At 41.3% G+C, this 27,020-nt stretch overlaps 1 protein-coding gene across 3 annotated transcripts in view; it reads left to right on the plus strand.

The window, feature by feature from the left end:
* The window catches only part of SLC22A23 (solute carrier family 22 member 23), a 181,542-nt gene extending 155,244 nt beyond the window's left edge, over positions 1–26,298 (plus strand). For 2 of the 3 annotated variants that reach the window (XM_054017562.1, XM_054017563.1), the window contains 5 exons: positions 2,787–2,889; positions 6,797–7,029; positions 9,438–9,470; positions 10,171–10,294; positions 21,935–26,298. In XM_054017562.1, the coding sequence (XP_053873537.1) occupies positions 2,787–2,889; positions 6,797–7,029; positions 9,438–9,470; positions 10,171–10,294; positions 21,935–22,283 (842 nt within the window). In that variant the 3' untranslated portion in view covers positions 22,284–26,298. Of the gene's footprint in view, positions 1–2,786; positions 2,890–6,796; positions 7,030–9,437; positions 9,471–10,170; positions 10,299–21,934 lie in introns of those variants that run through there. The other variant, XM_054017564.1, reaches the window with a different exon arrangement.
* Positions 26,299–27,020: the final 722 nt, after the last annotated feature.

Genomic DNA, 27,020 nt, shown 5'->3' on the forward strand with positions numbered 1-27,020 from the left:
GTGAGCGATGAGTAAAGGAAGCTTCTTCTCCCTCATACCCAACATCCTAATGAAGCAATAAAAACTGAAATGTTAAATGCAGGTTGTTTTTAATTGGGGAAATCCAGTGCAGAATCATCAAGTAAATATCTGTGTTTATTCTGTTGCAATATACCTATGATGATAATGGCTTTTTACAATCTGTGATCTGAAATACCAGCTATTTGTTTCTGGTTGATTTTAAGATGACATTGACCTATAAAACTTAAATGATCTGGGATCTACTTAAGTAACAGACCAGTCCTACTCAGACCTCAGTGATTCAGGAGCCAAATTAGCGATCAACATTACCCCAAAAAGCTACAATAGTGTAAATTAAACCATATGAAAGGGATATATAAAATGTTATCAACTACAATTGGTTAATAACGTAGTAAAAGCATTCTGATTGGTTAATAATTTAAATCACACAAGGTTTTCATATCATGTGCTGCAAAGAGCCACAGGAGATGCATTAAAGAGCCACTTGCGGCTCGAGATCCTCAGTCTGAGTATCACTGTAATAGACCATCGCTATCCCCATGACCTACTACTACACTTAGTCAGTCGAGGCACCTTAGATAGAGCCTTGTTGGTGTAAAAGAGAGGGGGCTACAGACAGGCTGTTCTTCTTCAGGACTTAGTAAATTGGTTTGTTTATGTATTTTTAAGAGTTTGCCAAGGGCTCCTAGAGTTCGGGGGGGGGGGTACTTTTTTGTTTACTGTAGTATAAACTTAAATGGGAAGTCAATACTGTAGTTGGAGAGTCTTTGCAGGCTGGGTAGCTAATCTGTTGCTATCAATTAGAGCTTGAATGTAAATCAACCTTGCTCCCTACTTGGAGAATACCTGGTTATAAATATGAACTATGCAGGGGAGGAAAATGTAAAAATAATAGAGTGGGAAAGGGTAGATGACTTTGAAGCTTACTGAGAGTATTTCATTTGTTTGCAATCCAGTGACTGTAACCTCTGCATCTGAAATTTTAGTGCTAATAGTCGTTAGCACTAAAGTCTCATTTAGAGAGGATAATTGGCTGGGTTTGTGACTGGAGCATTTTACTGGGTGCTGTGCATATGCTCAGGTCTGCAGTTTGAGGTTGTCGGAGAAAACCTACTTCCACAAGGTTGTGTGTTCAGATGGTGCAACCACATCTGGAATATATTGCAGGGTGTCCTCATCATAACAAACCAGAGAGAGTTTGGAGAAAAACAACAAAGTGGGAGGATTAGGAGAGTTTGAGAAGATTGATACATAAGGAAATATTGACAGGATTGAGTATGTGTAGCATGTATGAGTGATGATTAATAAGGGAGATAATGGTCTACAAATATCTAAAGAGTGTAAAAATCAGGAATGGAGAGGAATTATTTGGAATGGTATAAGAGGTATGATTGAGTTAATATCATCCCATTAAGAGAGGCAAAATTTAAGCTAGAGATCCACAAAAATATATTGACCATTAGATCCACTAAAACTCTAAAATAGTCTCCCAAAGAAAGAGGTGGGAAGTGCCTTTTGCTTGAGAAATTTAAAACTAGACTGGACAAAGCATTAAAAATGCACTGAGGGAGCAATCCTGTACTAGCAGGGGACCGTCTTTTTTCTTGTGTTTCTACAGAACCTCGCACACTGTGGTCCCTAGTTGCTAGCGTAATACAAATAATTATTATGAATAATATGACCAACTTACTTTTTTCTGATCTCTGTATTTTGTGATTCTGTCATCTGGTGAGTTCTGCTGCATTTTGTGGATTAGCAATTGAAAAATTTCAAATGTAATTATGAGAACAGCATGACAGCATCCTCATATCTCTTTCCTTTAAAATGTCTCTCATAGTTAATGTTTGAACTCTTGCCTAGTGTATCTGTGGGCAGTGAAGAACATGGATAATTAGATTACAAAATAGCATTTCTCTATTTGTGTGGGGGGGATTTTCCATGCAAAAGTTAGATTTTCCAGATAATAGCAGACACGTCTGTTCTTTGTTTGTCCCTCTTCTCCCCCACCCCATTACCTTCATTTTCTTTACTTCCCCAGTGGTTTTCATTCATCTTCTTTTATCCTGAATCCCTTTAAAAGGTTGCGGAAGATGGAGGTACTAGAGACAGCCAGACTGTTAATATATATATGAAGTGAGCTGATGCAAACTACTGCGGGAGGCTGGGTTGCAGTCTTATAAGCAGTCAGTATATATTGTGACTAGTCCAAGACTTTTTGGGTGACTTTTTGAATGCATAAATAGGGAAATCTTGAGTAGGAGTAGAGAGGTTATTTTACCTCTCTATTTGGCACTGATGGGACTATGTTGATAAATTGGAGAGGGTTCAGAAAAGAGTCACAAGAATGATTAAAGGATTAGAAAACAGTGTTGCTGATTAGGACTAAATACACCAAAACCTCTGCTAGTGTATCAGGCAACCTGACATCTCTCAAGGACCATCCATCTACATTCCATCCCTAACTCCCCAATTTTTATTTTTATTTTTGCATACATTTTTTAAATTGTGAGTAGCATTGGAATCTGCAGGGAGCCACATGCAGCCCTCCAAAACTGCAGAGAGGATCAACAATACATGGAAGGATAAGAGAAAAACAAATCAAGGAGTGAGTGAGAGTGTGTAGGGTGTGCATCCCCAGAGCTCTGAGACAGGAGGGGAGGAGAATCCTACTGTCCCTCTTCCCAGAACATCCAGAATAAAATCTGAAATCCACTGGCTACTCTGCTCCCCCACTACCAAGAGAATGACCTTCTGTTTTGTTTCAGAGCTGGAGAAGGAGCTTACCAGGAGGCCCAAGAAGGTCTGCATTGTTAAAGTGGTGGGAACCAGGAACCTGTGGAAAAACATTGTAGTATTGTGTGTGAACTCGTAAGTCCAACATATTCCTGTCAAGTATGTTGAATGTTTTCTCTGTTGGTAAACTGAAAGTAGATGTGGACGGTGATGAAAATATGGAGGCTCTTCTGCCCCATTACAGGACCCTTAACCCAGTGTCTTAGAGAGCTGATCTTTGATAAGAAGAGTGAGCTCTACCAGAAGAGTGATCTCGTGTAGAAGCTTAAGGAAGTAGTCATCTGACATTTTAAGCTGTGGCGCAAAAAGCATAAGGTGCTTTCTTGGGAATGGTAGCTGTGCAAGTGCATTGTTGTGTCCGTGACCAACTGTATATTTCTGACTTGCACAAACTTGCTACTCTGGGTAGGATTTTCCAAATGACAAGAGCACAAGTTCCATTGACTTTCACATGAATTCCACCCTCCTCTCCCAGTTTCAACAGGACTTGTGCTCCTAAGTCACTTAGGATACATCTACACAGAGTTTTAAAATCATGGTCGCGAGTCTCAGGCCCTGAGTCTACAGACTGGGGCTCATGTCACAGTGCTAAAAACAACTGTGTAGATGTTTGGACTCAGCTGTAGCTCAGGCTCAGAAACCCAAGGAGAGGAGTGGGCTTTTGAGGCTGAGCTCCAGTCCAAGCTGCAACGTCTGCACTGCTGTTTTCAGCACCGTAGCACAAGCTCCAGTCTGTACACCTGGGCTCTGAGACTCACTGCCACAGGGTTTAAAACACAGTGTAGATGTACCCATAGGTGCTTTTGAAAATCCCACTTTATACCTCCAATGGATAATGTCAAGGAAGCAGATCAATCCGAACTGGTTAATGTCTTTGGTGCATTCAATGGTGTCCTTTTTAAATTTAAACCAAATTGTTCAGTAGTTTCGTGTTGGGTCTTGTAAGTTTCTCTCAAGTGAGATGTCAAGCTGTAGATTTCCATTATCCTGGATTAAAATTAATGGCTACCAGTTTAATTTGCATGTCTTAAATTATCTGGGAGGTAGAGGGGAACAAGTGAGGTGAAAAGTCCAAGGATATTGCCATCTTATCCTGACTTTATTTCAAATAAAGCACAAGGGAAAGGAGGAAATAAGCACATATGGTTGATTTGAATGTAATCAATTGCAGAATTATAACACTGTCTGCATAATTTATGTACAATCTGTTTAACATTTTCTAAAATGTAATGGATTAATTTGGCAAAGAAAGAAGTTGCCTGGCAATAAATACTAAGCTGTGGCCTGTATAGCAGCTGACCATGATGTCCTGAAAATTGGACAGAAAGGACTTCAGTTCCTCCAAATCATTAAAGGGGTATACAGGGAAAGTGCACTTTCTCAAACACAGTAGTGTGACACCGACATTCTCAGGCCTCAATCTGGCAAATATCTACATGAGTGAAGTTAAGCATGTGCTTAAGTGTTTGCAGGATCAGGCCCTGATTGAGTTATTTCACACAAAACTGGGAGAGCTTCTCAAGTGTGTAATAAAAGTAAATGTACGGTCTTGAAATCTATTTCAAAATTCCCTAACTACTTTTGAGGGTGGGGAAGGGAACAGGGGAAAGTGAGGGGGAAACGATAGTGGTGTTTCCTAGTATGTCAATTATATAAAGTGCCCATTTGGATCATCTGTGTGATTTTTAAATTGGGATGGAGTGGTGGTAGTAAAACCAGAAATTGCCTAGAAAAATTATGTGTAGAAATATATGTTCCCTGCCCATAGTTGGAATTTCCACTTGATTTTAGGGCCCCAACCTGTAATCTTCACTCACATGAGAGGTTAGTGACTATGATTATGAATTGCAGCATTAGATCAACTGATCCTGCCTGGGTGAGGCCCATTGATTCTAAAGATCTGTCTGTGCTGAATCAGTTGCCTGATCAGCGCCTTAATTTACAGTGTCAGTTGGTGAAAGAAGTGGTGGGCTTTTAATAACCACTGCGGTGGCCTCATGCATTTTGGAGCAATTTTTTTGCTGCTAGACCGAGTTTATAGCTACAGTAACTCAAGTGGATTTATGAACATTGTCTCTGTATGAATTCCCCCCTCACCCACCCCACTTTTAATTAGACTTGTTTGGAAATTCCCAAGACCAGAATAAAAGCAACACAAAGGATGATTTTTGGGCCATTGTCAGTGGAGAAGTTTTGCATTCTTTGAAGACTGTGAATCAAATTTGTGTTTATCAGACAGATCTCAAGTTTATTTTAGGGAAAGAAGAGCCTATTTTTCATCATTATTATTATTATTATTTATGATTCCTCCTGCATCATGTAGTCTGTCCTGAGATTCAGGCAGGTGTGAATTTTGGGAAAAATAAGACATTTCAGGGGAGAAAGAGGAAATTTTTTTCAGGGCACGTTGATTTATTTAAAAAAAAAAAGGCAACTGTTTGAATCTCCTCAGAATTGTAGGATGTTAGAATAAATCCCAGGGATGTGGATTAAAGGGAAGAGCACAGGTAATAAATTGTATAATGAATTCATTTATCTCATGGGCCTTCCGTTTATCACATGGATATCATCTCTGCATATATTTGTGTAATATATTAGTGTTGTCTAGTTGCGTATTAAATAGTGATTGTAAGATAGCAAGCACCAGAATTAAGACAGAAAATAAATTATGTACCGATTATTCTGTAGATTTTGGAAGCAAATGAAATTTTGTACAAGAATAAACAACTCCGTGTCCTGTAGTGCATTCTGTCAGTGTAAAACGTGTCAATTCTGCAGTTCCAAAAAGTGCACGTTTCTGTCTTGGCTTTCATTGACTGGTCTGCTATGCACAGGGCTGTCATTCATGTAGCTGTTATAAGTCCCCACCGATTGTTTATTTAAAAAAACAAAAAAAGCTTTCTGTAGTTTGGTTTCCATAAAAATTGTTTCGAAATCCTGAAATTAAGTAGGATAGATGGTGTAACATACTAGCCATTCATTCTGGAGACCTAGGCCCAAATGTGGCTTAATGATGCAGATATGGAATGAATTTGGCAATATTTAGTCTGCTCCTTAGTTACTGTAGCAGGTCCACATTACCTAAATGCTACAGAATTTGCCACAGATATGAGGCCCTTTTCTGGGAGAGGTGTAGCACTAAAATACACCAGTAGTTCTGTCAGCGCATGAAATGATTTTACATTGCACTAAGGTCTGGCACTATCCAGATGAATCTCACCACACCCACCATTTATTTTTTTAATAAATATTTGAAACAGAGGAGAAATGGTCAATAGAGGAACCTGTTTTCATGTAAAAAATAAGTGGAAGAAATTGATACTGAAGTATGGCATGAATCACAATTCAAGCCATAGATTTTCTGTTTCATAACAGTCATAGTAACAAATTAAATACAGGTTCAGTATGTCACTTTAAATATTCATTTTAAAAGTTATTTTGGCAGCAGCACTACCTTGGGGAGTGAAGTTACTATCTGTGGTGTGATCTGTTTTGTATTAAGCTTCCTTGCTGCCCAGCCATACAGCCCTTCTTCATAAAACTGATCACAGCAGAACTCATTCTAAAGGCCATGGGTCAGATGTTAGATCGTAACAGATGTCTATTAAATTAATCTGAAGGCAGCTTCTGATTGGTTTTCATGCCTGATTTCAGGTTGCTTCCAATCACATAATAAAAATGTAATCTCACATGGCTTGATTTGGGAACTGCTGTGGCTTAGTGCCTATTAGAATCAGGTCAGTTGATCACAAGTCTTTTGGTTTGGTCAATTTTTGATCATTGTTTATTTGTATTACAGTAGAACCTTAAGGCCTCACAGGAGATCCAGCCCCCAGTGGGCTCGGTGTTGTATAGGCTTAGTAAGAGAAGTCCCTGCCTCAAAGAGTTTGTTTTTCCTTTTCTTTCCAGCTCCTTGTTGCATTGCAATATTTGCCTACCTGTTCAGAAGTGGTCTCCCATTGTCCCTTTCTGTCTCCTCCAGGCTGACCGGGTTTGGGATACATCACTGCTTTGCAAAAAGCATGATGGGTCATGAAATGAAGAACTCGAACCCCCACCATTTCTATACAGACTACTATACCATGGCAGGGATTGCTCTGGCATCCTGCCTGGCTATGTGCCCCGTCGTTGGGTTTCTAGGGCGAAGAGGAGGACTGTTGCTGTTCATGATTCTGACAGCTCTGGCATCGCTTCTACAGTTAGGCCTTCTCAACTGTAAGTGAGGGCATAAGTGACTTGCACCTTGATACTGGTCAGAGAGCATTACCTTGCATAGCTGCATGAGGCCTTGAATCAATGGCTGTTCTCAACTGACATGTGGAAAAACACCTGTCTGTTGCAGAACAGAAGAGCAGTAAATCAGCTTTCTGTGGATGGTGCAGATTCACATGCTGTACAATCCCATTGAAAGCAATAGGGAATGTAAGTCACTGTAGATTTGGGCCCATTCTCTATACATATTCAACTACAATGAAACTCTTTTGTTCTCCCTCCAATTTCCCTTTTATTCTTTCAGTTCATTGTTCTAGGTGCAGGGATTTATTCCTGTAGCAGAGCTCAGGGCTAGTCACCCACGCTGAGAAGAGTTAAAAACAGAGTGGATTTCAATCTCTGATGATGTGTCAAAATTGATTGTCTGGGTTTTAAAAGGAAAAAAAAAAAGTTTGTGTTGTCTTAAGAGAATGCGTGGAAATGGCATATAATTTTTACCAGATTTTTTTTTTTCTCCAAGGAGGCTCTAAAGGAAATTGGTTTCCCATTCTTGGTTCCCTCCTCTTTCTTAGATTTTCTAACCTGCAATGAGCCTGCTTAGGAAGTTGAATTGATTGATGGCAGAGTCCCAAAATTTCCATCCTCTTATAATTGCAAAAGAGGCAGTCTCTCTAGCAGAGACAAGAACAGTGAATACCAGTCTATCATATTACGATGATAATATATCACAGTCTCCAATTTATTCCCCCCAGTCCATGTACCTGGAAGGTTACTGGCACAAACATGGGAGTCAGGGATCACGTGTTCTGTGTGCCCTGGCTGAGTCATGAGGCATCCATGGTCTACATATTCTCTGAGGCATAGGGAGGGGCCCTTTGGAAGAGTTGATTTTTCCTTAATGGTCCATCAACCATGGCTCGCTGGTCTTGATGTAAATCTGTCTTGTGGGTGTTACCCAGGAACACAATATGTTTGAGATATAGCAAAGATTCATAACTTCACATACAATGATAATACACACATATAAACAGGGTAACATTGTTCAACAGATTACAACTTTTCCAATGACACCTTAAAAGGCGTGCTTTGCATAAGATTTATCACAATTGTGCAACACTGTTGATACATCAGTGGTGATATGTAAACATGGTCATCTTCCTTTTAAAACAGCATCACAATAATACTCTGCATAATGATGAACTACAAAAAGCATGCCTTTGAAGAAACAGAATTATGATAGTTCGATTACAACTATTTCTAAATTATTTTTGTTCTGCTGTGTTCCATTCTTAACCTTGAAGATGGACATAGAGAATTAATGAGAATTAATGTCATGCCCATGTTAAACCCTTCTGTTCCCACCTGCTGAGAGCAACCGAAAGTCAACAAGAGGTGCAACTAATTGTCATTGCTGCACTTCTTAACATATTGGGCTTTTCAGATGTGTCCCATCATATACTGTTTGCCCTTTGTCCCCCTCCCATTTCTAAAAACTGCCCATACAAAAATAGGAGGAAAAGGCAGCCTTGAACTCTGGAACAGCTTGTATCCTTCCACTGCGGTCTCTCCCCCTCCGTCACATCCCACCATCACTCCTTATAGGCAGCTAGGCAATGGTTTGAAGAGAAATGAATGGCCATGCTGTTTGTATAATTTGTTAAAGGGTGTGTGTGTGTGTGCGCGCGCACGCGTGTCTTGTAAGGCCTCTGTCAGGGATTTCCTTCCAGATTTCAGGGTTTCTCCTGAGTCAGAACTTCTCTAAGCTCTCTGGAGTAACCCAGCTGCTAGGGTGTTCTGCCAGGCTTGCATAACTATTGTTCTGCTTTTTATGTAGCATTTTAGTGCCGGGTAGGAACGTGGGCCAAAAAGCAGTTTGTGAATAATTTTAAACACTGTAAACTCGCTTTGGATTTTGGCAAGGGAAAAAGATGTGTTTTAGCAACGCAGGGATGCTGATTGTAATGGTTTCCTTCTCTAACGAAAGCCCCTGTGGTCATTCCCTCAGGGTTACAGCAAAGCTTGACTGCAGTTTCTTTTCCGCCTTTTTTTACCAACAAAGAGACTTCTGTTTAATTTGAGTGCTAATTCTGGTTCTTTTCAAATGATGTACCACTGTGCGTTTATTATCATCATCTCATTAGAATTCCGTCCTCCAGTTGGGAATAGGCCTGGAAATTGCATGCCGTGTCAAACTGGTTTTGAAAGACTATTCCAATCCAGTCGTGATACTGAAAGGAAATAGTATGGGGAGGAGGTGGAGGGCTGCAGTTTGGTTTGGTGTGGGGGGAGGGTGTTGTGTGTTTGTTTTTCACTTTGAATAAATCACACATTTAACACTCTCTCTCTCTGTCTCTCTCTCTCTCTGTCTCTCTCTCTCATTTTAATTTATCTTTTGTGGTCTGTGGATCCAGTGATTGGAAAATATAGTCAACTTCCAGACTCAGGTACTGTTTACAAATGTCTATGCAGTGTTTTTGAACTGCTTGCACTCTGAGTGGGTGTATCTGAAAGGCCAGAGTCGCTGAGGATACAGAGCCTGATTGCAGTAACTGCTAGTGTTCATGAGCAAGGTTGCTGTTGAACTCAATGTCCTAGGACTCTTCTTGTAGAGCTAGCTGCTCATTTTTACAGGTCCTGTTCAATGCACCTGTGGGTCTGATCAGTTGCAATATAAGGATTTTTTCTGTAGGCCTGTGGTAGAGATGAGAACATTTTATTTGTATCTTCCTCTATTGCAGCATCTGCACTGTCTCAACCACAGAACTGTATTAGGTCATGATTAATTCTGGTTGTCTCCATACAGCTACCAGATTTGGGTGGGAAATGTCCAGTGCCTGAAAAATTGTTTGGAGACATTTCTTGAGCTTTACCACTTTGTGATGGCTGTTGATAACAAAGTTGGAGATTGTCTGTTTACTGCTGTTTTTTGGAAATATGTTATGACATTTTTATTTATGTTTTGGGTAGTTGGTACATGGCTTATTAAATATTGATTTAAATAAATGTTGGGGGAGGAGACTCAAACTTGCATCTAAGGCGAATGAGTGACTTAATATGGTATTCTTGTTTTATTTCTTGGGGACCATATACTGATTGTGCTGAGCTCAATTTCCATGTGCATGTGTCTGTCTAACCGTCTAACAGGTATGAGTGACAGCGTCAAGGACAAATTCTCTACTGCATTTTCCATTGTGGGTATGTTTTCTTCGCATGCTGTTGGAAGTCTTAGTGTTTTCTTCTGTGCTGAAATCACACCAACAGTAATAAGGTAAGACCTCCAAACTTCCCACCTTGGGTTGGGGAACCAGTTCAGATGTCTTTACTTTATTAATCATTTATTGTGTAATGCATACTTTTATTTATGCAAGGTGAAATCTCTAATAATCTGATACTGTCCAATGGACTCTGGGATGTTCTGTAGTTTGAGCAGTCTCTTGGGAGCTACTTTGCATATAAATAAATAGAGATTTATTTACATTGCTTCAGTTTCACCCTTTCTCCCATCATGATAATTCAATATTTTAATTAACAACTTGGATGATGGAATGAAGAGAATGCTTAAAAAATTTGCAGATGACACCTAGCTGGGAGAGGTTGAAAGCACTTTGGGGGACAGGATTAGAATTCAAAAATATCTTGCTAAATTGGACAATTGGTCTGACATCAGTAAGATGAAATTCAATAAGAGGAGTGCAAAGTACTTCACTTAGGAAGTAAAAATCAAACACACACATACAAAAGGGGAATAACTGGCTAGCCAGTAGTATTGCAGAAAAGGATCTGGGGGTTCTCCGTGTCCACCAAGGGTAGGACAAGAAGTAATCATCTCTGTTTGCAGCAAGGAAGATTTAGGTTAGATATTAGGGAAAATTGTCTAATTATAAGGGTCGTTAAGTACTGGAATAGTTTACCAAGGGAGGCTGTGGAATCTCCATCACTGGAGGTTTTAAAGAACAGGTTAGACAAACAACTAGGTGTAGGCGTACTTTATCCTGACTCAGCATGGGGGGATTGGCTAGATGACCTCTTGAAGTACCTTCCAGCCTTACTTTTCTATGATTCTTGATTTATGAACAATACTTTTTACATTAAGAATCACATGAGGCGTTGTAGCTATAATTTTGTTTGATCTCCAGTTCTTCCACTGTGTTGTGCTTCAGTTTTCTTCCGGGCTGTGAAATGATTGTGTGCATGCTAAAAAGTGAAGCCTGTGCTTATGTGCTTTGCTGAATCGGAGTATAACAATTAAATTATGCTGTTGCCACTTGGTTTAATAAAAAGTACCTCTCAGTATCCCCAGGGGTTTGTGAAAGTAGTAAACACATGCATGCATAGGTGCCAACTTTTACTTTTCCCTGGGGGTGCTCCACTTCCTCTCTTTCTGAGGCCCCGCCCCCACTCTGCTCCTCCCCTCAAGGCACCACCCCCACTCTGCCTCTTCCTGGCCTTGCCCTGCCCCCTCCCTGAGGCACCACATTTGCTCTGCCTCTTCCTCCCCCTCTGCACCTCCCTCCCCCAAAGCCTCACCATCGCTCCACCTCTTCCCGCTCTCACTCCGCCCCCTCCCCGAGGCCCCCGCCCACCCACCGCTTGCTGGTCTCTGCCCTCCCTCCACCCCATTCCAAGCTGCCAAACAGCTGTAGCTGGTGGGTGCTGAGCACCCACTATTTTTTTTCCATGGATGCTCCAGCCCCGGAGCACCCACGAGTAAGCGCCTATGCATGCATGCATCTCAAGTCTGCACCCAGGCCATTGAGAGAGAAGTTTATGCTGGTCCTGTGTCTGTGTTCTAAAGGGGGAATAGGTACAAGAAGCCCTGCTTCCGTCCAGTGAAAGCTGCATCCAAAATTCAGTGGCAGGTTGGTGAAGAAAAGAGGGAGGCAACCAGTGCAGCTAGCAGTGATAACAGCCCCAGAGGTGATGTCAGTGGAACTGCACCTTTCAAAGGTGTATCATTTCCCTCTGCATTCATCCCCTCTCCTCCAGCACCAGTGGTAGCATTATGCCTTTCAAAGGCTGTTTAGTGGTCTGCCTCTCCCCTCAACTCCCCAACACAGACCTATCTTAAAGGAGTCAAATATTTGCCCTAAATATGGCCTTTGATATCCTTGATAATAGTGAAAATGGGAAGGGGTCTTTTCTGGGAATTTTCCCAGCCATTTCTTTGCAATATCAGTTTCCATTTCATTTATTCACTTCTTATAACAGCATAATCTCATGCACTGTACATAGACTGCATTTGTACGTTCTGGATAACGGTTGCAATAGTGCCAAAATGATTTAGGTGTTTTAGGTCCCATTGACTTTCAATTGGATTTAGGCTCTTTAAAAAGGGAAGGGAGGTGAGGGGGGGCGGAGGAGAGAGAGAGAGAAAACTTTCCAAAGTGAAATGTCCTTACAATATTTTGTCATCTGTGTAGCAAAGGGTCAAACCTTTCCTTTTTTAATTCAGTGTTGTTTTTTCCAGCTATGTGGCTTGAGGTACATATTTCACAGATGACCTCATTTTGGCAAGGGAAGCTGTTAGTGGTAGAGAAGAGTGTGTAAGCTAGTTTGAATCAGTACTAGCTTTTGCTTGTGAAGCAAAACTCACCTGAAGCAAAACTCACCTTTTGTTTGCTATCATAACTATGAAAGGGTTATTTTAGGACATCATTACAATAGGTTGTGTTCTCTAGTTAGTTTTTCCTAAGTTACAGATGAAAATGTTTGAACCTTAGTTATTTTTCTCACAAAAGATGATAAAGTGAAAAAGATTTTCTAGTTATTCATTAAATTAAAAATTTAAAGGGATACATCAACATGTAATCAAGTCCAGTTATTTTTTTTAAGTTGTTTCAGGAACAGTGACTGTTTTTTTACTCTTTGCTGATTTTTATGGTTTTACAATAGATTTTTCTTTTTTTAAATGTTCTCCCAGTTATGTGAAAGAACTAAACAGAGGGAACTGAATGACTATGCAGAACAAACAGCTAAATGTTGTCAAATGCACAAAGCAAACCAAAAATGTCCTTTTCCTCTAATCCCACACCAAAGGTTCTTAAGCAAAATAAGCAGTCATGGGATAAGTGGAAAGGTCCTCTCAGGGATCAGTAACTGGCTTAAAACACGGGAAACAAAGGGTAGGAATAATTGGCCAGTTTTCACATTGGAGAGAGGTAAATAGGGTCCCCCAAGGATCTGTACTGGGACCTGTGCTGTTCATACCCTTTTCCAGATCATTTATAAATATATTGAACAGTGATGTGGCAAAATTGGCAGAAGATATAAAATTACCCAAGAACGTTAAACCCAAAGATGACTGTGAAAAGGGATCTCACAAAACTGGGTGACAGGGCAACAAAATGGCAGATGAAATTCAATGTTTATAAGTGCAAAGTAGCACACATTGGAAAACATAATCCCAACAACACATACAAAATGATCGGGTCAAAATTAGCTGTTACTACTCAAGAAACAACCCTTGGAATCATCATGGAGAGTTCTCTGAAAACATCTGCTCAATGTGCAGTGTCAGTCAAAAAAGCGAACAAAATGTTAGGAACTAGTAGGGAAGGGATGAAACTCTCATGCTCTGGTTTTGACTGCCAGAAGCTGGGACTGGACAGTTCTATCCATTTCCTCTGACGCATCTGGCACTGGCCACTGTCAGGATGCTGGATGAACCGTTGCTCTGAGCCAGTATGACCGTTCTTATATTCTTAACACATTTCAGACAGAAGTGTGATTGCTAAGCTGATGATATGCCTTTGCTCTGGTGTCATGAAATAGGCATCTGGCCACTTCTCCCTCATGCCCTTTACGGCAATTGTCTTTATTAAATACCACCCATAATGCATTGCATTTTGGCAGAGCATCTTATTTTCAGGACTTGACCTATGCTCAACTGATGCTCCAATCAGAGTCTTGTGGGAGGGCATAGTAAGGGAATTGGGGGAGTCACTGGGTTTTTCAAACTAATTCTTTATTCATATTTTGTTTGTGAGAAAAAATAGTATCAATATTAAGGTGCTTACAAGTAGGTTGGCTGTTGTGTGATTGCTACCATGACAATCAGTAGCATTTGTCAGCACTTCTACACTGTTTTTAAAAAGCAAAAGGTCGTTTTTGAATAGCCCCAACATCAGGTTCCAAGAATTTATCTTTTCCTGCTAGAATCTACAATATATGTTCCAGAGACATAAAGACTCCCAGGAATAACACACACATTTATTGTTGAGACCCTTATTACCCTGACATCTTAATGCTGGTCAGCCCTGATTTCACACTGCTAAGCACTAAAGCATCATTGAAGAGTTCTAATTCCTTGTGCCAAGGAGTTCATTAAAAAGCTCCTTTCAAACACTGAACTAAAGCACTAAATGAAGCTGAAAATCCTCCTCCAATAAGCACGATGACCGAGCCAGTGAGGGTTGTGCTACTTACCAAAGAGACCAAGATTTTAGAAAGAAGTTGATTGGGGAGACTTTCGTTTTTCTCCCTTCTTCCCCTCCCCCGCCAGTTTCTAAAAGATGGAGAACCGTACCTGTTGTTAGGCCCCGGGGGATAGGGAGTAACTATGTATTGCTTGGCCTTGGCATTGCTAATTTTTCTGTTAGTTTGTGTACTGCTTTCCCCTCCCTACTGATAGCAGCAGTGAAGAGAAAAGGTATGTGGGAGGAATAGTGGGGATTTTAGCCATCAGCCACTGTCCACTGATGGCTCTAACTTCCCAGTGGAGATGAGGGGAGATTGCAGAGGTTAAAATCAAATAATCACATCAGGATTCTAAATCACAGCACTTCATACAGTGGAGTAAAACTGGGGCTCTAAGGCTCAACTGCAATATGAATAAATAATCTTTTCAATAATTGAAGGGGTTTTTGTTCTCTGCCCCATTGTCACATCAGACCGCTTGCATTAGAAAGAGTCAAACACTTGAGAAAAACTAAGATGGGATTAAAATTGCTCTTTTATGCTTCTAAATATTATAGAGAGATGCAAGCCATATTCCTGGGTTTAGTTTCACTTCAGTGAAGAATTTGAGATAATATTTTACTATTGTTTATGTTAAACTCTTACTAGTAACGTGTTCTGGTGATGTTTAAAACTCTAGTAGACCAGGAAAAGTTCTAAAATATATGAATAGGGAAACCTTTAAAGACTACAAATTTTGAACCAGACTCTTTCAACATTTACACCATTGAAGATTACAAGAGCAGTTTTACAGTCTTATAAATGACCCTCTTGTACTGTTCTCTTATTAGCTTACATAAATGTGAGCAAAGCCTACTCTCTAGTGGTAACACAGAGAATGGCAGAAGTCAAATACAGTAGCTGCTTTCTTAAGATTTGGTATGATGTAATATAATCTTCGGAGGATATAAATTAATTAAGACTGAAAAAGCCACATGAGGAAGCTATTTTACAAATTGAGAAATTGAGGAAGAGGTTTGATTTGTCCAAGGTGTTGCAGTGTGTCCATTTCAGATGCCCAAACCACAGCTTGAAACACTAGGCTGTAGTCGATTAATATTCAATGGGTTAGAGAAAATTGAAACAAAAAACTGCACCGTCACATCTTAGGAAACTTCTTGAGTGAGGAAGAACAATATCTAGGAATCTAGCACCCCAGAAAAGTTCTAAATCCTGCCCGTTGTCATACCACGCATGAGAAAGAAAAGTGAACTACAGAAGTGTGCTGCACTTTGAAACACAGTTGTTTCATTGCTTCACTCATGTGCGTCTATTGTACAAATGTTGAATTGTCATTATTTTATATTATAAAAAAAATTCAGCAAAAGATAAATAGTGTAGTGTTTTCAAGCATTAATAGTGCTCCCTGATTTTGTTTCTAGTATACATAGTGCAACCTACAGTGAGAGAATATCTCTCTGACTTCAACTACAGTGCTACCTGACACACAATGAACATAAAATTGTGCCTTCTTCCTTAGTTTTCCTTATAATGCATTTAAATGCCTTTAAAATCCAGGTGAGCATTTTTTTTCCAGTCTTTGAGGTACAATATTGAATAGATGAGGGGTTCTCAAACTGGGGGTCATGACCCCTCTGGGGGTTGCAAGGTGGTTCTGTGGGGGTCACAAGCTGTCAGCCTTGAGCCCACATTAAATTAAATTTTAATTAACCCCCTTGTTTTTAATTTTTTTTGGGGGGGGGGCATGTCTCACTCAGAGACTTCCTGTGTGAAAGGGGTCACCAATACAAAGAAAGTTTGAGAACCACTGATTCTGTGGGCCTGATTCCCCATTGCCCTGCCCCTAGCGTAGTCCTGTGCACCAGTACAAAATGAGCATATCATGCTGCTGTGGTAGAACTTTACACCCTCTTTGCACTAATGTAAATGACTGAACAATGTGCAGGGCAAAGGAGAATCAGCCCTTTGTCACAATTGCACCAATTTGGGACATGATCCTGCTAGTACGTCTGCATTTGAATACCTAGTCCTGTGGGACTGCCCATGCAAGTATAAATTCATAAAGTTACTTAAGTGTGACAGGGGGATTTAATTGCAGAAACAATAGACTTAGGTGGGTTTTAATTTTTCAGTGAAAAGTTAGCTAAAGCTTAATGCCAGATCCCAAAATTTCTACTGCCATCACAAAATCCAGTAAACCCTGCAAAAATCCAGTTTCTTCTGTAAAACCTGGGGAAACCACCCTTTGTCTCTGTGAAATGAAAGCTAGATAATTAAACATTGCAAGGAGGGATTGCTTTGCTCTTGTCTGCTGGTCTGAGCAGCACATTTTTGATGTCCTACACTTGCTGCACTTAAGCAGCCAAGCTGTAAATCAATGGATACTGAAAAGATCAGGGATATGGGGATTAGCTTTTGAGCAAGATGGCTGGTGGTCAGAGAAAATCTAGAAGTCCGAGATTTATAGTGCTGGGTTTGATTTATATCATACTGTATAACCTATATAATGGTAATAAAAAGTATAGCAGTGCAGATTACCACCGAATTTGAAGTTTTAGTTGTGTGGAAAAGGGAGGAAATTGAGCAACGGGAGAACTGGAACATGTTGACTCACAGGAAAGTACTGTCTGTGCACCAAGGAAGCAGAATTTAAATGTAATGGGGCAGTATGCAGGTTTCAGGCCTTGAAAGGGTACCACAGAGTGTGTTATGGGTCCTGAGATCATCATGCTGCTGCAGTAGTGGAGTCCCACAGACACGGAAGCTGTGGCTGACAGGTGACTGAGTTCTGTGCTAAGAATGAGGGTGAGGGAGCACAGCAGAGAAAAGTGCAAAAGAAAATTGGAGGTACTGGGAAACCTGCTCCTGGGTCTTAAGGCAGGGGACAGATGAGCCCTATCCAGTAGCCTGAGGGAGAACTTAAAGTTGTTGTTGCTGCATTGAGCACCCATTGTAAGGTGAAACCAGTCCTGGGAACAACTGCTGAGGGTCAAAGCTGCTGTTAGAGGCCTTGGCTACACTGGCGCTGTACAGCGCTGCAACTTGCTGTGCTCAGGGGTGTGAAAAAACACCCCCCTGAGTGCAGTGAGTACAGAGCTGTAAAGCTCCAGTGTAATCAGCGCCTGCAGTGCTGCACGCTCGCTCGCAGTGCTGCAAGCTATTCCCCTCGGACAGGAGGAGTACTCGCACTTTGCAGTGCTGCTGCCCGAGTGTAGCCAAGGCCGGAGAAAAGTGCCTGAGGGAATCCATCTGCATCTGGAACAGCCATTCTACCCAGACTGTAGGGCTGGAATTTTCAAATGGGCCTAAGGGGTTTGTTCTGATTTGCAGACATGCTGAGCATTCACAGCTGCACTTGAAGTCAGTGGGAGCTGTGCTTTGAAGATATGAAGTGCTGTGTAAGGATAATTACTCTGAAAGATCAGGTCCTAAGTGTCTCAGATTGAGCAACCAAAATTAGTGTATACTTTTTATCTTAATCTCTCTGCATAGGTGGCAGCCCCCCTATCAGCTCTCCCTCCTCCCCCAGTGCCTCCTACCCGCTGGGCAGAGCTACCCAATCAGCACCTCCCAAAGCTTCCTGCCCACTGCAGTCAGCTGTTTCATGGCATACAGGAGGCTCTGGTGGGGAGGGAGCGGAACTGGGCAGGCAGAGGTGGAACGGGAGGTGGGAAGAGGTGGGGCAGGAAGAGATGTGGTGGGGGTGGGGCCTTGAGGGAAGGGGTGGAGTGGGGACAGGGCCTGGGGCAGAGCAGAGGGTCCAGCACCCCCCAGCACATTGGAAAGTCGGCACCTGTGTTTCTCTGTGCCGTAATTCCCCATCACTAAAATGAGGATAATGACCCACCCCACCTCACAAGGGTGTTGTGATTTATTTTCACAACATTTAATGTTTGTGGAGCCCTCAGATAGCCTTGTCATGAGCGCTATAGAAAAGCCCATGAGGAAATTTAAAATGGTCTTCAGAGCTGGGTTTGAATAGGGAGGAGTGGCCCATACACTGAACAGTGAGGAGAAAACAAAATTTTGAAGAACTGCTCATTCAGTGAGCACTGTCATTCTGTGCACTGAGTGAGGCAGGGGTCCTATGAAAACAATAAAATGTGATCATGTAATTCATGACTGTAATATAATGATTACACAAAAAGGGATCGAATTAAGGTTGCCCAGGTACCTTTAATTCTGATATTTCCTAACTTCTGAGTATTTGACTTTGCAACCTAAATAGGGTTTATTTTACGGTGTTTTTTTGTGCGTAATCTAAGGTGTGTAATAACTTCTACACCAAAGACTTAAGTCGAGTTATATTAGGTCAACTTACAGCCATGGGTGCATGTCTAAACTACTCTCCTTTGATCAGTGGTGCACGTCCCCACCAGGAGCACTTCCACCAACCTAAGAGGGGCAGTGTGGGGAGCTGAGAGCCTGGTCTCTCTGCTCTACTGGTAACTCCTTGCTGGAAGCCTGGCTGCCCCACAGGCTCCTGGGCTCCCAGCAGACTGCTCCCCACCCCGGCTCCCTGTTCCCTGCCGGGAGTGTGGTCCATCTGCCCAGGGCTTCTCGCCCCAGCTCCCAGGCTGGAGAGCTGGGCTCTAGCTGGAGCTGTGAAATTGACAAGAGAGCTAACAGACAAAGTAAGTAATGCAGTGTCTACAGACACTGTCTCCCCCTAACTACATTGACATAAGCGCTATGCCTCTCATGGAGGTGGAGTTACTATGTCAGTGTAGTAGGGCACTTAGGCATGGTCTACACTGAGTGGGGGAGGGGAGGATTGATCTAAGTTACGCAACTTCAGCTACATGGATAACATAGCTAAAGTTGATGTACTTAGATCTACTTACTGTGGGGTCTTCACTGCGGTAAGTTGGCGGCTGCTGCTCTCCCATCGACTCCGCCTGCGCCTCTCGCCCTGGTGGAGTACCAGAGTCGATGGGAGAGCGCTGGGTGGTCGATTTATCGCATCTAGACTAGACTGAATCGATCACTGCCCGTCGATCCAGCGGGTAATGTAGACAAGCCCTTACATCAGCGGGATAAAGCTGTAGTGTAGACACTGACATAATTAAGTCGACAGAAGCTGCCTTATGTCAATCTAACAGTGTAGTGTAGACCAGGCCTAAGTATATGCCAGTGTTCGTTATACTTTAATGAATTATTTATAACAATGGTTTGGCTTAATAAATGTACCTCTTTGTAATCTCAAAACATTTCAGAAATGTTAATTAACGTTCACAACACCCTTGGTAGGTATTATCTCCATGTTTCAGATAACTTTGCTCTGCCTCAATTTCCCTACGTGACTCACCCAAAATCTCTCAGTGACGAACAACTCTTGATTTCCTGTCCCCTGTTCTGACCACTAGACAGTGCTCTTTTAAAAAAAAAATAATTTATATTTTCTGACTGTCCAAGTATTTGCCTCCAACAGCACAGTTTTATAGAAGAGGGATTTCAGAACCTAGTATTTCTTATGGCAGATCAAATCTAATATCGTGTCTCCATCAGTGGCCCATATAAAATACTGCAGAGGCAGCAAAAGCCCTCCCCTACACTGAATAATGCACCTGTTATTTGTTACTGGGCTTTCTTTGGTCTTGTCTAAACTAGAGATATTTATCATGCTAAGGGAAGTGTGATTTCTGTAGCATGATTGGACATGTCTACATGGGGGAAATTTCTAGAGTTGTTTATGCACACAAGTTGTACCACTTGAATGGGTACAGCCTCACCACCCCACCCCCTTCTTGTGGACAAAGATATGCTGGTATAGAGGTTTTTTTTTTTTATACAGTAGATTTCAAACTGCTTTACAAAGGAGGTCACTATAGAGTCATAGACTTGTGGCCCGAAGGGACCATCAAATCATCTTGATTGACCTGCACATCACAAGCCGCTAACCCCACCCAGTTGTCACTACAATGAGCTGAATAATCTGCATTAGACTGAATTATTCCTGCCCTCCAGATACTATTGTGTGCCATAGGCAGAGAATAGAGGGACTGAGGTGCGCCAATGCCTGAGGCTTCTGCAATGGCAGGGAATTGATTTGGTGAGATACCATTATCCCCATTGTACAGATGAGGAGACTGAGACATGGAGAAGTTAAGTGAAGTTCCCAAAATCACCCAGCAGGCCAGTGGCAAAACCAGGAATTGACTCTTCCCGTGTGGGATTGGGAATAAACAATCCTAGAGTAAAGCAATTTATAGCCGTATAACTGCATCCTTGCTAGGAGCTGTACCTGTTTATTTCAGTAAACAGTCACCCCCCTAACAAAACCAGTACCATAACTGTATGTAATCAGGCCTGTTTTTTAAATAATTTAGAGCCATAGTGTGGACTAAGTATAGATTGGCCTGACACACTTTTAATGAAACGCTGTCAAGATCACATTGGACTCTGGTTCTGGAAAAGCAGGGCAGACTGCCTTAAATCATCTAATCTGGTCTACATGATGGCTCTAATAGGGTTAAAACCAGTTAGAAAATTTCCCCAGCACAGAGATGCCCATTGTGACCATGCACAACAATGCTCCAGGTACTTGACATGTGTGAAATACGGCGTGGATTAGACTTGCTTTTTCAGTAGGGCCAAGCGTTAGTTTAGGCTGAACCATTTCAGCCTGCATCAGTTTAATGACAGTGTGGGCAGCACTGAATCTGTTCAGACTGAAGCCGTTCAAGTAGTCCCCCTACCCCTGTCCCACAGTGCACAGGAGACCTTTCAGAATCTGCTGGAATCCATCATTGCTGGAAGCTGTGCTGGGAATTGCGGCTCAGGTACCTGGAGAGCATTGCAAGTGAGACAGTTTATAACAGCTCTGGGGTGAGCCTGGGCCAAAGGAGCAACAGTTCAAACGTAAACGTGAACGTGGACACACTAAGGGTATGTCTATACTACCCGCCGGATCGGTGGGCAGCAATCAATCCAATGGGGGTTGATTTATCGTGTCTAGTCTAGACGTGATAAATTGACCCCCGAGGCTCTCCTGTTGACTCCTGTACTCCACTGCTACGAGAGGCGCAGGCAGAGTCAACGGGGGAGCAGCAGCAGTCGACTCACCATAGTGAAGACACTGTGTTGAGTAGATCTAAGTACGTCGACTTCAGCTACGTTATTCACATAGCTGAAGTTGCGTAACTTAGATGGATCCTGCGCCCCTCCACTCCCCCCCCCACCCCCGTGTAGCCTAGGCCTGAGCCATCTGCACTTCATGCAGGGCAGTTCAGTTAGCAATGGATCAGGTGGCTGGTATAGGCACAGTGGTCATGTTTTGAGAATGAGGATGTAAGCTTTGCTGACCTCTGCAGCCAGTGCTTGGGTAATGTCCTCATTTTACATACTGCTCCGCTCTTTGTGAAGTAACTTTGATTCCAGAAAATAAACCAAAAGGAAAGTTTTCAATCTTTCGCTAAAGTGTTTTTTGTTTTTTTTTTCCAAATACATCGCTGCTATATTCTGTATGTGTTGAGACTGTTTGTCTTTGTAGGGGAGGTGGACTCGGACTTGTCCTGGCCAGTGCAGGCTTTGGTATGCTGACTGCACCTATAATGGAGCTTCATAACCAGAAAGGCTACTTTCTGCACCATGTGATCTTTGCCTGCTGTACGCTCATTTGCATCATCTGTATTCTTCTCTTGCCGGAGAGCAAGAACCAAAACCTGCCTGAGAACATCCCAGACGGCGAACACTACACCAGGAAGCCCCTCCTACCACACAAGAAAGGGGAGCAGCCCCTGCTTCTGACAAACTCTGAACTCAAGGATTACTCTGGCCTCCACGATTCGTCAGCTGTGGGTGACGGGGTGTCCGAGAATACCACTGCCAATGGGATGTAACTGGGCAGATTTTTTTATTTTATTTTATTTTTTTGGGAGAAGGCGCACTTTGGGTGGGGGCATTTTGCACAGGTTTGCAGACCAGTGATGGAACAGATGGATACATGGGGGAATTCAGCTCTGCTGCTAAAGCCACTTATTGTAGGAATCTTCAACTGGTGTACAAATTACTTTTGAAAAGGTTATGGGGGGAAATAAAACATCTGAGAAAAGAACTGGACGGAGATAACCCTTCCAAACTTTCTTTTCCTGGAATTAAATGTTTATATTTATTTTGATTATCATTTTAAAGAAGCACTTTACTCCCTTTTCATTGATCACATGAATGAAGCCATCTTATTTCAAGAGGTGCAGCCATTCCAAAAAAGAAATGGTGTGATGTTTTTTGTTTGTTTTTGTGTTTTGTTAAAGGAAAGAGGTATCTCTACTGCAAAGCTGAATCTACTGAAACTTAGGCTAGAACAACATTAGTTCTGCCTGTCTAGAAAGTCAAATCCCCCAGGTTGCCTGTTCTGTTTGTACAAACAACAAAAAACCTGTTGTGAGTCAAACTCTGGCTGCATTTTATTTAGCGTAAATTAGGTTTTGATAGTGTCCCCATATGTATTTAAAAGTTATTTTCTAAATTAGAGTTGTTTTTTTATTGTAGTTAAAGCAGTCAGCAAAATACTACACAAACTAGCTTAGTTTTTCAATCAGGATCAGCCTTCTACATTTTAAATATCACATTCAGCTCTTTTAGAGATTTCCAGCAAGTGATTAATAATAATATAAACAACTGAAATGAGTTGACCACCAGTGGTAAAATTAGGTTTACCAAGAATGGTGTTAACTAACAGGAGGTTCAATATCTGTATCCTAGTGTTCCAGAGAATATTTTTGGTTAAAGGAGACAAAATGTAGGAGTATTGGCTACAATCTGAAATGCTTGCTCCAAAAGGGAGTTTAGCTGAAATTTCCACTAGTACAAGAACTGTGACATTGCATGCCCTAACTGTTTAAAGCCTATTCTTATTTAAATTTATTTTATTAGAATAAAAGGGAATGAATTGATTATTTGAATAAATACTGAAGATGGGGGGGGGGGGGAGAAAGGGCTGTTTAAAATGTTACTTAAATAGAGGTCAAGAGGGCACTCTCTATGAAATGGGTCATCTTTAATTATACGTTTTTAAAACCTCCTGTCCAAGCCAGAATTGTGATTACTATATATTTTGCTGTCTCCTGTTTGCTATTTCTGACCCAAGAATTTACAATGAACTGCCACCTTAATCCCACCAAAAATGTGCTCTTGTAGACTCTCTTAAAAAAAAAAAAAAAAAAAAAAAAAAAAAAGACTATAGGATCACTTGTTTGATTAAAGTAATTTAAAATGCCTCTGCTTAGTAAAGTAAGAAGCAAATCTTTCATTTATTGTAAAGATGGCTACTTGATAATAGCCAGGTGAGTCCCCAAGCCAGCAACAGATTTGCATTGTTGTGTGAATGTCTTACGGATCTAGTTAATACAAGAACATTCTGAGCTTAAAAGCTTTTTTGCATCATTAACAATCCCCCCACCGCTACCTTCCTTACCTTATTCACTCCGGCCATGCATTTTTGATTTGCCCAGTGGTACAGCCATTTAAATGAACAGAGCAGCAGGATATGTAATGTTGTATTGAGCATCCATATGATTGCCACTTTGTTTGATGGACATCTTGCATTCATAGGCATGGAAAGGCTAATCTGCACTTTCCTCTTCTTCCCTACCCATTCTTTTGCTCTATATATTGTCTGTTAACTACTGTACCTACTACTTACATCCTCCATTAGGCTGCCTTTGTCCTCTTGTAACCCACACAAAATCAGCAAGACTGTGAGTACTGTAGTAAGCTACACAGCCGCAGATGCTGATGAGTGCAAGAGGACGAGCAGGCCTGGAGAAGTGACAAAGATTGTTGTGGTTGGAAAATCAATGTTGTCCTAAAGCTGCTAACTTTTGTACAGAGGATGTGGACATTTAGGTTCTTTTTGAGCCACGTAAGAAACACTGGACCAGCTGATGGTAATTTTGCCTGGAGTTACACTGTTGTTTTCACCTTAGTTAGACTTGCTGTGACAGCAACAGACCAATTTTTCTTACACTCTCTAAACATCTCTAGTTACTGTACGGTTTGAAAGTGGCCACCTCTCCTTCGTTTTGTTCTGCATTCAGATTTTTGCAGTCTGCATTCACCTCGAAAATAAGGCCTTTCGGTTTGTGCAGTATTCATGTGCCAAATTTGTGTAATACCTTTTGCCTTTTATATGAAGCTTGTTACAAGCCACATATCAGGAAAAGTGGGTTTATATCAAAATCTAGAAAGTAAAACAAATAATAATCCAGGGAGGGGGGCCTTGACACAGGAGACCAATAGAGAGAGCAGAGGATTGTTTGAAATCGGGCATGCACACAGACTCAGAGCTGTTACGCAGCACCTTGCAATCCATATACCATAGAACCGCTTTTTAGTTCATGGTCTCTGTGCAAATATACTCAGGCTACAGTACAAATCATGTAGACCTTTCACAAGCCTATTAGACGGATTGCATTTAGCACTGTTATGGTCCTGGTGTGTCATCGCTGTTGTCCACAGCACTTTATAGTTTCCTATTCTGGTGTTTGCTCTTTCATTACAAACAGTCCCAGGAAAAAGAACTGTTTAAACATATCAGCCTATTTATATAAGAAATAAATACATTAGGTGACAGGCGCACTTGGCAATTTTTGTGAAATTTACCTTTGTATTTTGTTTTTTAATTTGCCTGAGATGAGGCATTTGGTACTAGTCCTTTGAAATGAGGTCCCAACACCTATGGTTTGCTTGGCTCAGTCATGGCCAAAACATTAAGTAATAGTCTGTCTCGGCAGCTCTGTTATAGCTCATTTGAGAGGATGAAAGCCTGTTTTTTAAAAAGATATTACACTCCACTAAAGCTGATGGCTATCTGAGGCTGGAAAGTTTCTGGGGAGAGACAGACAGGTACTAAATGATACAGCAGGGCAGGAGGCTATAAACAAGCATCAGTTTCCTACTGTGTTCTGTCCGGTTCTTTGTACAGTTGGGTACTGTGGCAGTTTTTTAACAACTGTCTGTCAAGCCATAAGCGTCTCAATCCTGGTTCTCCACAGCGCAAAGGAAACATTTTTTTCAGACGACTACTGTTCCCAGCCAATGCAACAAGGAAAGCATTCAAAGCTTTGTTGTCCATTTAGGCCCATTTCTTTCCATAAGCCCTCAGTTATTCTAGCCCACTAGTGGGGTTTTTAGTTACCATTTAAGGGACATGTTTTGTTTTTTGTTTTTAGAATTTTTCAACAGAATGTGAAAATGGCATTACACTTGATCATTTTATGGGGTGTTTTTTTCAGCAATGTTTCTGTTGCCAAACACACTGAAAATAGATAAGACGAGGAAAAGCATGTAATCTCTTTGCCACTTTTGAAAACTGTTGTTTTGGTTAAGCAGGGTTTTTTGGTTTTGTTTCGGTTTTGCTTTGTTTTAACATGGAAGTATTTTTCTTAAATGATGCCACTTCCTGGAGCCAAATGCTAAAGATCACCAAATTGGAAGCAGAAGTGCCATTAAATGAACTCTGTGAATGTCAAGTCAAATTGCAGCTGTAGCTAGCACATAAAGACCACGCTTAAGTGCGGGTTGATCTCCCACACTTTAACTTAAAAAAAAAAATTAATCCTCATTTTAATTGTATTGTGTGAAATGTCTTGGGAAAGGAGTACAGTGTGTTTATGTCTAGTGGGTGAGACTTCCCTCCCTCCCCTCAGTTTCTGATGAAGTTTTATTAAAGAATCGTGTTACTGTATGTTTTGATCATGAGTAGTCTGGTGGTGCTTATTCATAGCACAAGCTTAAATCAAGTACTGAAAACAGTCTTACAAGCTAAATGTCTGCATGATGTTACATCTGTTGTACCTACTGAAAAACTTTGTATGTAAATGTACAGAAATAAAAAGGTGTTGCCCCATTAGCATACTTCCTTTTGAATGTCTTTCTTGCCTTCAGTGCGATGAGTGTTCAAGCTGTGCTTTCAAAAATAACCCCAGCTACTGAAGAAGTTTAATGAAATTTTTAAAACCTCCCATAACAGCACTAACCCTTTTTATTTAAAAAACCCCAAAAAAATACAGATTCTCTAAGGGTACTTCAGCCACCAGTTGCCGCCTTAAGGTTGTCCTTCAAGGAAGAGGATATGTTGCAGCTGAAGCCGTTCTGCTGCTCAACTACAAGTTCCATTTGCATTAGACTCAGCATGATCCATGGGCCTGGGACTCAGAAGACCAAGATTCTATTTCTGATTTGCTGCGCAACCTCAGGCAAGTCATTTCACTCATCTGTGCCCGTTTCTCCTCCCACCCTTCGTCTGTCTTGTCTGTTTAGACCAGGGGTTGGCAACCTTTCAGAAGTGCTGTGCCAAGTCTTCATTTATTCACTCTAATTTAAGGTTTCATGTGCCAGTAATACATTTGAATGGTTTTAGGTCTCTTTCTGTAAGTCTATAATATCTAATAAACTATTGTTGTATGTAAAGTAAATAAGATTTTTAAAATGTTTAAGAAGCTTTATTTAAAATTAAATTTAAAATGCAGAACCCCCCGGACCGATGGCCAGGACCCGGGCAGTGTGAGTGCCACTGAAAATCAGCTCGCGTGCCGCAGGTTGCCTATCCCTGGTTAAGACTGTAAGCTCTTCAGGAC

This window comes from Malaclemys terrapin, chromosome 2, assembly GCF_027887155.1.
Source record: "Malaclemys terrapin pileata isolate rMalTer1 chromosome 2, rMalTer1.hap1, whole genome shotgun sequence".
Lineage (NCBI taxonomy): Eukaryota > Metazoa > Chordata > Testudines > Emydidae > Malaclemys > Malaclemys terrapin.